The following is a 10,417-nucleotide window of genomic DNA, read 5'->3' on the forward strand; positions in this document are numbered from 1 at the left end:
CTACCAGGTCAATTGCCCACTGTATGAACGGCCAATGACTCGTATGCTGGTGTAGCTTGCTGGCAGGCAGTGCTAGTATCGGCTTGTAGAGTTTGCAACGGTTGCACTTTTGTACTAACTTCTTAGCATCTTGGTGCATGGTAAGGAGTCGTGGAGCTGGGGTCATGTTACACGTAGCAAGAGATGATCAACTGCCGGTATTGGACCATTCTAGAGCTAAATTATGGAGCAAGGGTCGGCTAGGGCCATATAATGCGCAGTAGGAGGTAGTGCTCAACTGTCGGTACATGTTGCTCCTATGTAAAATCTTTTGGGCGACGAGGACAAAACTTGCTTCCCGAGTATGTCATTCCAGTGTTCGTCTACCCTTGGCTTGTCTTTTAGGTTGAGTTGTTGCGTTCGTCATAAAACTTTGCATCCGTCAGGGTCTACGTCTTTATCGTCGCTCGTTTGGATTGGGTGGAATAACGCGTCATAAGGATGACTGTGTGCGTTTGAAGGTAAAACTTAAGCTTTCGGGTTACAACAATTATCGCCAAAGTTAGCTTTTTAATTTCTAATAGCATTGATGAGAGTTTTTGAACTATGGAATACAAGTAGTCGAGCCCCTAGCTCTTCTCGTATGATGGTAGAGCTTATTGCTGCTTCAGATACCATCAAACATATGAATCAGTCCTCCTCTGCTTCCGATTTAGATAATAGGGAGGTGTTGTCAGGTTCTTCTTCAAGTCCTTGAATATGCATTGGCGAGCCTCATCCCAAAGTGCATGTTTTTCTGCTAAAGCAAAAGCGTCTGCCAGAGTTAGATCTTCTTTCATGATTAATTTTTTGAATAACGAATGGTTTACTAGAAGTTTTTTTTGGAAGGCTACTCTAGTTATCGAGTCGTTGCATCCGACTATCCTTGCCTTCTTTGCTTTGAACCTCTTCACATAGTCACGAAACGACTCTTTTGGGTTCTTCTTGACGTTAAACAAATGGTCGAACTTCGTTTTGATCAAGCGATATGATGAATATTCTTTGGTGAAAACCAAAGAAAGTTCGTTGAAACTCTGGATGAATTGTGCCGAATATCTTGCACATGAGATCGTCGTTGTTTCAATAGAGGATCATTGTGCTTCAGTAGTTCTTTAAATGTCTCTCCGGGTCTTCATCCCCTTTGAAAGATATGAAATATGGCATGCTGAACTTGCGTAGAGGCTCTGCCTGCTCGTTCTCATCCGTGAATGGTGACCTGCTTATGTTGGTCATGTTCCGTCGTAGTGCCTCGTCAGTGACCTCTTTGCGTTGGAAATCACACAATCGCTTAGTCAAGAGTCTCTCTACTTCTTCCTAGATTTGTCTTTGTTAGGGTAGTGGAGCTTTCGGCTGCCCCCAGCCGTGGGTTGCTAGTCTAGGCTACTCTCTCATGTGTTTGGCTCATTTATGCCGCTGATGCGATGAATGTGGTACGATCTTAGCAGGCGAGCGAGTTCTTTGCAGGCTGCCGGTTGAACTTGAGCAGGATTGAGTGACTGATTCTCTCCGTCCGTCGTTCTGCTTACTCCGATGTAAGGTGGAGGATGCTCCTTGCTGGCTTAGTAGCGAATGAACACTTCGCATGGAAGGTTGCTCATGTTGAGTATCGGAGTGTGACCCTAACCATGAATGTATGCTTGTCCATGAGCCTAGTCGAGAGTGCACGCTACTCCGCGCGTTAAGACGGGAGTATACGCTATCTCGAAGGCCCAATCGGGAGTGTACATTGCTCGAACGCTCGATTCGTGGCTGGTAGAGTGGCTACTTGCCAAGACGCTGCTAGAAAGGTTCTTCATCTATCTTTGTCCTACTTTGGGACACCTCGTATGGGGCACGTTGTATCTCGGTGCGCTACAAGAGCTGGTTCACCAAGGTCGTCTGCTGTGCGAGGGCGCTCGTCAACTCTATGACTTGTCGAGACAAGTGTTGTTTTCCATTTGGGTTGGAAGAGTTTGGAAGGAATGTATCTCCTCGAGCAGTGGAAGTATGGTAGACTCGAGGCACGAGATTCGAGTTAGGAAATGTCACATCCGCAGAAAAATATGGTGAACATGCTCCCGGTTCGATCATCGGTTCAGAAATTTAAAGCAGGGACGGTTGAACTAATCTTGGACCGATTTAGGCTGCTAGGAAGGCCATGGGAGCAGGTTGGGCCACGGGAGTGGGCTACTCGGCTAGAGCAGGCTGTGCCACGAGAGTGGGTAGCTACATGGAAGCAAGCTGGGCCACAAGAGTGGGCTGCTCGGCGAAAGTGGGCTGCTCGGCGAGAGCAGGCTGGGCCACGGGAGTGGGTTGCTCTGTGGAAGCAGGCTGGGCCACAAGAGTGGGCTGCTCGGCGAGAGCATGCTGGGCCACGGGAGTGGGCTGCTCGGCGTGTGGCGCACGTGAGTGCGAGGCTTGGGCTCAAGCCCGTGCAAGCTTGGATGGCACAGCTTGGCCCATGGTGGAACCTCGTAGTGGTGGTGCCACTCCGCCTATGACCACATTTAGCCTCGCGGATCGCCGCGGTCTCATTTCTTGAGTATTGGAATTTTCTAAATTTCTAGCCATTATATTCCTCTTTTACGTTTTATCAAAGAATTTTTGCAAATAAAAAATCCTAATAATAAGAACGTATGAAAAATACAAGGGGACTAGAAAATAGAAAAAATAGAGAAAAACCCTTTTTACGCAAGAGTCTTCTACAAGTATGGATCTCAGTTCTCAATGAAAGCACCAATTTGTGGATGCAAATTTCTTGCTCCTTGATCTTGGACAAAATTGCACCTACAAAACAAATAACACCTTAGGTCAAGGCCAAGAGCCTCACGCACCCATGATGAATTTGGGGGGGAGGGGGGTGGCTTTGGCCGAAGAACCTCTGATGCCAAAGTTAGAATTTAGAGAGAAAAGTGTTTGAGAGTTTTGGAGAATTTTAGCAAGAGTGGAAAAACTAGGTTTTTTGGTGAGAATGGGAGCCTATATATAAGGTATGGTCGGTCCTCTCTGGAGAAAGAGTGGTCGGCCCTTTATGTTTATTTTGGGTGTTATTTGGTGATTTAATTAGCAATTAATATATTGATTAGGAATAAATATATTAATTGGCTAATTAACATAATAAAAGGAATGTTTTTGGGAGTTTATGGTATAATTAGCTAATCAATTAAAATAATGGCTTAATTGATCAACTAATAATGTCACAAAAAAGGAAAGATATGGTGGAAAAATGAAGGAAATGGCCGGTTCCCTTGGGAGAGAGGGTAACCGGCCTTTAGTGTATTTTTTGGGCATAATGGATAGTTTAATTGACAATTAATTGATTAATTAAATAATAATCTCATTAATTAGCCAATTAACTTAATTTATGTGGGATATTTTGTAGGTTATAGAATGATAGCTAATTGATTAGCTAAAAGAGAGAAAGTGAGGTAAAAAGTATATGGAATGAAATAGGTTTTGAATTGTTACCTATTCTGGGCACTTTCGACTTTGTTGAGGGATGATTGCCTGTTGCTCGCGCGTAGGAATCCCATTATGGATCAAGGGTATTTTTGTCCTCTTTTGTCCAAAAATCCACGTGTCGCCTAGTGAATATTTTTTGCTCCACAAGGAGAGAGAGAACGTGGGGGGAGTGGGAGGTTTTTGTTTTTGGTTTTTTTTTTTTAATTTTAAATATTAGAGATATTTTAACATCACTTATAGGTGAGGCTTCAATAAAAAAAAGTAAATTTTGGACCTATGAAATTACATTATTGCCCATCATTTTTTTTTTGTGTGATAGAAGACTAAGTTGTCTTTTCATCTTCTTTTGGTTGACAAAGAAGGTTTCATTAATTAATAGAGATAAAACACTTTAGAAAATAAAAATATCAAAGTAATTTAAAAATACCAAACACATTAAAAATTATATTAATGAATTTACAAGTACGAAAAAAATATGCAAACGCTCAAGATCGCATCCTCTGCGCTTTGAGATGGGTATATCGTTGTTTGAATTTTTAAAACCCTACCAACCCTTGTGAATAGTATTTTTAGGATATGTCCAAATAAATAAAAAATAATAATAATTTATGTACAAGTGTGAAAAATGTTAAAGAATATATAAACGCCCGTGTTTGGATCATCCACGCATAGACGATGGTTACGTTGCCGTTTAGATTTTTAAAATCCTCCAAAAACCCTCATGAATAATGTTTTTTATTTGAGTACAAATTAATAAAATTCATAATAATTATTGTAGTGAAAAATGTAAAAATTAAAAATATTTAATCCCTCGTAATGACAAGCTTTACAACTTTCGTGAAGGGTTCAACTCCGAAGTCCGACACCATAATCCATAAACCTTAGATTTATCTTTGACCGTCAATTGTTGTTTATTCTTTATTCTTCTCACCGAATATTATTTTTTTATATTTTCTTTTTTAAAAACATGATCTTTTAGCGGATATAGAAAAATGAGCGGTCCGGATCGTGATATCACATTCCGATATTTATGGTTAACTAAAATACGAATCAATGTTATATAGTTTTTAGAGGCCTTATAAACTCCGAGCAATATTTTCACTAACGTTAAAACTTTGAACGTAATATCAACAATGCAAACCATTCATCTTCATGCATCCTTTGAAAGATCATGTTTTCAAAAAAGAAAATCTAGAAAAAAAAAATGGTGAGAAGAATGGAGCTTAAATGTAAACGACAATCAATGGTTAAATTTCGACCTATAGTTTATGTGATTATAATGGCGAATTTCGAAGTTGAGCTCTTTACGTAAGTTGTAAAGCTTGTCCTTATGAGTGTTTATATATCTTTTTTATATTTTCCACACTTCTATATTAATTAAAGACAAATGTGTTTTTATGTTTTGAACTATTTATGTAACAATGTGGTATGTATATAATAATTTAGTATTATGTTTGTCATTTGACTATTTATTGGTTTAAAATATATTTTCTTTAACAGGTAACGGATTAGGTTATATTACTTATTAATATTAACGGGTCAAGTTTGGGTCGGGTCATTTATCTATTTATTTTAAGAGGTATTACACGACACAACCTGTTAAAACATCGAGTATGACACTAAAACAACACGAACACAAAAAACATGACATGGATGTTAGATCTGTTGGTAACCACTCATCCTGTCATGGAGTCGGATGTAACCAGTTTCCTGAGAGGTTTTAACCACCTCTTACCAAAACACATGCACCAAATATATGTAGTTTGGTCTCACTCACATTAAGAGTAGGACTCAAACTCATACATTACTAAAAACATAGCCATAAAAATCGAAACAACCGTTGATGGTATTTTTGCCATGAATACGTGTGCCTCCACACCAATGAATATGTGTGCCTCCACACCAAAACAACCGTTGATGGTATTTTTGCTTCCTGAGCTAATTTTGTTGCGATATTTTTATTCTCAGTCTACGAAATTTAGATTCCCCTTAATCTAGAGCTAATTATAACAAGAATGATTAGCGGACAGAAATATTTTGTTAGAGAGAGAAAGATTAATTACATAAATCAAGGAGTTAAAAGAATGAGAAGGACATACTGGCCAGAGGTTTTGCAACAGTCATATCTATTTATATTGGGTGTAAATTAACCACATTTAGTTACTACAACTTCCAGAATTTCGGTGCAAAAGAAGTAAATTTACCTACCAAAAATCCAAAAAAAGTAAATTAAAAAAGCACAAATGGGGACTGGCACATCATGGAGAATTTGTGATTTGGTTTTCCATCCATTGGCAATTGCAACACATTTTGCTATAAAATCCAGGAGGAAAGAGATCTTGGGGGTATAGCAATTTGTGACAATTGCCTCTCAAAACATGTTTGGATCAAAGCAAATCCACCTTGGCTTCATTGCATTCACACTGTTTCTTCTGTGCTGGGATGCATCACCCATTAGGGCTTCCAAATTTTCCAATGAGGGTAATGTCTATATGCTTGCTTTTTTTTTTCGTCATCTTATTCATCATCATAAACATCATTCATTTAGAAAACGATATTCTAAATTGCTTTAATTTACGGGAATCGATGGGGATTTGAATTCGGGCATTGGGAGGGCACAGTGCACTGGCATACTAGCCTAACTCACATCTGGATCATCGCAATCTTATTGAGTTAGGGTTTTTTGTGCAGAAGATCCCATAGAGTTTGCATACACTGAAGGGGACGAGAGAGGACCAGAACATTGGGGAGACCTTAAGGAAGAATGGAGCACATGTAAGGATGGAAAACTACAATCACCTATAGATTTGAGGGATACCATTGCAGACAAAGTTAACTCAACTTTGGATCATCTTAAAATCCATTACAAGCCTACCCAAGCCTTGATGAAGAACGAAGGTCATGCTATTTCGGTAAGAAAGTGTAAAATCCCGCTTCTGTTTTCTTGTTTATTTACCGTCCAAGGCATGAGTTTTTACTGCTTTTGTTGTAATTTTGACAAAGCAGGTTGTGTGGGAGGGTTATGCCGGAGGAGTCACGATCAACGGCACAGAATACTTGCTCCGGCAATGCCATTGGCACGCCCCCTCCGAGCACACCATGAATGGCAAAACCTATGATGTGGAACTGCACATGGTTCACAAAGACACCAGCAACACTCGTGTAGCTGTGGTTGGATTCCTCTACAAAATTGGCAAACCCAATCCTTTCATCACACAGGTAAAAACTTCCATCATTCCGCTGTAAAAACTCGTTTCAGTTAAAAGCTAGAAAAGGCGAATATAGGAAGATCAATGGTGGTGTTCGTACTTTTCAGGTGCGAAAGGCGATACGGTCTATGATTCAAAAGCCAACGGAGGTCCACCTGGGAGTGGTCGATCCGAGGAAGATGAAAAAGGCTCAGAAGGGGAAGCAGGATGCGGCAAAGAGGAAGATGAAGAGGATGAGCTCAAAATTTTACAGATACATGGGATCCTTCACAACCCCTCCTTGCACCGAAGGAGTTACTTGGACCATAAACAAACAGGTACAGCCACTTCATCAGCCCTGAAAATTTTTCCCTACTCTTGCAAATTCACATTTTGGTACCTGAAAACGAGAACCAAGCTGATTACAAACTGTTCACAGGTACATACAGTTTCACGATCGCAGGTGGCGTTGCTTCAAAAAGCCGTTTACAAGGTGAGTAGCCTGTCTTCGTGAAGTGATTCTTCCAAATAACTAGCTACACCTATTAACTCTTCTTGATTTGTCTGAATGCAGTATGCAGAGATGAATTCAAGACCAGTACAACCTCTAAATGACCGGGAGGTCAAGCTCCACGGCTCGTCGTTCAGCAAGTGAGACATGCATAACTAACATCTTGGCAAATTCTATATGTACTTCAGAAACTGTGTGTTCAAGACTATCTCAGAAGGTCTACGTTTGCTTTCGGTTTCTCTCTTCAATAAATCTATATGTACTTCAGAAGCTGCATACCTATTTGTAACTGTATTACATATTTAATTCATGATAGTTTACTAGCATTTTCCATTGATGAAGCCTCATACAATGCATTCCCATTTCAAATGCAAAATGCTTTCCCCTGCCCATCAGCATACGGAAATTGGCTCAAATATGAGCAAATTTCGCCCGACTAAACCTACGGCGAAACTTACTGGCCTAAGAACAGAGAGACTGGCCAAACCATTTTTCCCTGTCACAACTAAAAGCTGACTTTTTTTTATATAATTGGGAAGTAATACATCATAAGTTTTGATCTAGAGGTTAGTCACCTCATCATTGCAGTAATCCTTGACGAGCATGATGCTGGCCCTCCTCGCGTTTTCCTTGTATTGAAGGATTTGCACTTGGGGCACTTGTGCCCCAAAATGTGGAAATTGACCTCAGACATATCTCCGCAGTCATTGCAGAGGATCCAAACCTAACCAAATGCATGTGAAATTTAATTACCTAATAGTTGCAGAAGCCACAGAAAGTGATCATCTGTGTACACTTACCATCTTATTTAGATACTTTAGAGGCATGGGAGTCCCCGCAACCTGAAATTGATTTGAAAGAGATTGGTAAACAAGAAAGACAGGAACTAAGAGGTAGTCATACCACTCATTAAATTGAATCATCGAATCCTAGATTTACCTCCTCATCAAGTTTTTCCCACACACGGGACATATCGCGGAATGATTTTGAGCAAACTGGGCACGAGTACCTGCACAGTTATATACAATTAATATGGCTACAGTTTCTTTACCGTTTATAATAACCTACATCAGATTATCGGTATATATAAATATCTTGAAAACAAAATTGAATTACTGGAAATGCCGCTGCATCTCTTTTACACATTCCAAATGTATAGTGTGTCCACACCGCAAGACAGCAATGTCTTCCCTTGTATCGAAAAGAAACTGCACAAATACTGATGTGAGTTGGCGCACTATAACGCAGAAAACTCAGTATATAATACTTGGAATTTTTTTTTTTTTTTTTAAATTAACAAAATTTTGAATTTGTTCAAAACTTTAGTCCATTTTTTTTTAACTATAAGAATTTTAACCACTCGAGGGGGCCTCGATATATTTCTAAATCTTGAAAAAGAGGCTAAAAGTCTTTAGTTTGTTAGAAAGAATGTTAACTTTCCAAATTTCCCTTAATACTTGGACATCGTATCCTCCAAACTTTACCTCAAAGCACACAGGGCAATTATGATGCATAGCTTTTTCCACACAATTATGTGAATCCTTCAACGCGTTTGAGTAACAACATCCTAAAACATTGATAGAGATATCTAATTTAGACTATTTATAGAAGTATGATTAAAAGTATGTAAAAGGAAAAAAGCAAAGGTTAACATCTTACCGCATTTGTTACAGTGGAAAAAATTCTCCCCTCCTCCAGTTCTAAAACAACAATTAAAACAGGCTCAGACACGTGCAAACTCTTATCGATGAAGAAACTTTTCTAGACGTAAGATAATGAAAGGTAACACGCATTCATAACAATTTAAGAACATAGTGACAAGAAAACAAACAACAAAATCGAACACAAAAGTGTAGAAAAAAGTCCAACCTGCAGATACCGCATTCGTCACAATGATACTGTTTCTTCGAAACCTAGCAAAAAATAAAAACTTGGATTTTTCAACGATGCAAGTGTTTTCAAAACAGGGTTTTATAATTATGAGAATATGAATTCAGGGCTTACGTCATCGTCAAAGAACTTGCATTTGGAGCAAAAATAGTTTCCCATGCAAACCCCACATTGGATACAGAGCTGTTGAACCTGAAAAAGATATCAGAACTTGAGAATCCATTAGCCTCAATCCTTAGATTTTGAAATACAATAATCATTATCGGAATCTTCTAAAAGAAGGCTTACATCTTGTTCTTTGTTGCACAAGGAGCAGATGATCTGAAAGATACAAGGCAAGGCAACCAAAGTAAAACTGGATCAGTAACATTTCCCAATGATTAACAACTTCAAAAGAAAATGGCATGACGAGGGCCGAGGGGAATAACAGGAAAGAGGCATAATATACACCTAATCCATAAAGTTTTAGATAATGTTAACCCTTTTAACGCTACACATGATTAGCAAACATAAATGGAAAGCAAATTCACATCCAGCAAAACCCAGATAAAATCAGATCTCCATGGCGAAAAATGCCCAACAATAGTGTCTAATTCTATTCCAATTTCCAAATTCCTTTTCTTCTTAACTATTTTTTTCTATATAACGATATATTTACACTAAGATGAGGGAATAAATTGGTATCAAACTCGACATTGATGTGATTAATGAGGGGGTGTAAAAGCAACTGACCCTTTTCACATCGTGGCGAGGAACGTCATGGCGATCAAGAGGATCAATTTCCAACGAATTCTGCTTCAAATAAACATATTACCACAATCATAAGAGGCCGAATTTCACAACGATCACGAAATCAATAAAAACTCGAAAACCAAAAAAAATAAGAACAGACCTTAGCTTCGTTATGGCAATGCCTGCAATCGAATATCTGATCACAGCAGGGTGCTCTGATCTTACACCTCCGTCTGTAATGCGCGCACCTTCAAAAATACATCATACCAACAACAATTAATCACAAAAATTCAGCTCAAAAATAAGTAAAAAATTAAATTAAATTGAATCTTAATGAGAAATACCCGAAATTCCCAGATACCATCTCGGTGAGAGAGTTGACTTTCTGGTGAGAACGGTCGTCGTCAATGGAGACCTGGGGCTCGAATCCGCCGTCCATTCGCCTAAATAAGCTGAAAACTAGGTTACCCAGAAGAGAAAATTGAAGCTTGAAGCGAACTGTAACTAAAAATGGCGAGGAGAGAGAGGAAGGCCGAAGGGGAAGGCCTTGCAATTTGGCTTTGCAGAGAGCTTTCAAGTAAAAAGGCAAAGCTGCTGCGGAGAGCACCTGATGAGAAAATGAGGTGCATTTTATCAG

The 10,417-nt window shown here is 39.1% G+C and overlaps 2 protein-coding genes and 1 pseudogene across 5 annotated transcripts; 1 reads left to right on the plus strand and 2 right to left on the minus strand.

The window, feature by feature from the left end:
- Window positions 1–1,119: 1,119 nt before the first annotated feature.
- LOC148692342 (uncharacterized) lies at window positions 1,120–2,568 on the minus strand (annotated as a pseudogene).
- Window positions 2,569–5,717: 3,149 nt separating this feature from the next.
- On the plus strand, window positions 5,718–7,491 carry LOC137745177 (alpha carbonic anhydrase 7). Of its 2 annotated transcripts, none has more exons than XM_068485080.2 (6): window positions 5,718–5,940; window positions 6,151–6,371; window positions 6,466–6,678; window positions 6,776–6,985; window positions 7,087–7,140; window positions 7,222–7,491. In XM_068485080.2, exons 1-6 carry the CDS (start codon window positions 5,838–5,840, stop codon window positions 7,300–7,302), a joined length of 882 nt encoding a protein of 293 aa, XP_068341181.2. In that variant the 5' UTR covers window positions 5,718–5,837; the 3' UTR covers window positions 7,303–7,491. The 2 variants fall into 2 exon arrangements, with proteins under 2 accessions (XP_068341181.2, XP_068341183.2); XM_068485082.2 differs by having other exon boundaries at window positions 6,154–6,371.
- Window positions 6,242–10,417, minus strand: LOC137745176 (E3 ubiquitin-protein ligase RZFP34). 3 transcript variants are annotated; one of them, XR_015954230.1, is made up of 14 exons: window positions 10,125–10,416; window positions 9,941–10,028; window positions 9,781–9,840; window positions 9,337–9,369; window positions 9,163–9,240; window positions 9,028–9,071; window positions 8,818–8,858; window positions 8,643–8,725; window positions 8,275–8,366; window positions 8,098–8,167; window positions 7,959–8,000; window positions 7,734–7,882; window positions 6,769–7,047; window positions 6,242–6,699 (listed from the first exon to the last, which is right to left on the minus strand). XR_015954230.1 is itself a non-coding variant. In XM_068485079.2 (13 exons), the coding sequence occupies exons 1-13, from the start codon at window positions 10,217–10,219 to the stop codon at window positions 7,020–7,022; spliced, it is 903 nt and encodes a 300-aa protein (XP_068341180.2). In that variant the 5' UTR covers window positions 10,220–10,417; the 3' UTR covers window positions 6,242–7,019. The 3 variants fall into 3 exon arrangements, 2 of the variants coding, with proteins under 2 accessions (XP_068341180.2, XP_088537640.1); XM_068485079.2 differs by having other exon boundaries at window positions 6,242–7,047; window positions 10,125–10,417; XM_088681514.1 differs by lacking the exons at window positions 6,242–6,699; window positions 6,769–7,047 and having other exon boundaries at window positions 7,439–7,882.

This window comes from Pyrus communis, chromosome 12, assembly GCF_041283825.1.
Source record: "Pyrus communis isolate YQ-2024b chromosome 12, ASM4128382v1, whole genome shotgun sequence".
In the NCBI taxonomy this organism is placed as follows: Eukaryota; Viridiplantae; Streptophyta; class Magnoliopsida; order Rosales; family Rosaceae; genus Pyrus; species Pyrus communis.

Bases quoted from the DNA above. Each gene is read 5' to 3' on its own strand.
- LOC137745177 (XM_068485080.2), top strand. From the start codon at position 5,838: ATGTTTGGATCAAAGCAAATCCACCTTGGCTTCATTGCATTCACACTG. The intron at 6,372-6,465 runs GTAAGAAAGTGT...TTGACAAAGCAG, and splicing joins ACGAAGGTCATGCTATTTCG to GTTGTGTGGGAGGGTTATGC. The intron at 6,679-6,775 runs GTAAAAACTTCC...CGTACTTTTCAG, and splicing joins CCAATCCTTTCATCACACAG to GTGCGAAAGGCGATACGGTC.
- LOC137745176 (XM_068485079.2), bottom strand. From the start codon at position 10,219: ATGGACGGCGGATTCGAGCCCCAGGTCTCCATTGACGACGACCGTTCT. The intron at 10,029-10,124 runs GTATTTCTCATT...GTATTTTTGAAG, and splicing joins ATGGTATCTGGGAATTTCGG to GTGCGCGCATTACAGACGGA. The intron at 7,883-7,958 runs GTAAGTGTACAC...GCATTTGGTTAG, and splicing joins TAAAGTATCTAAATAAGATG to GTTTGGATCCTCTGCAATGA.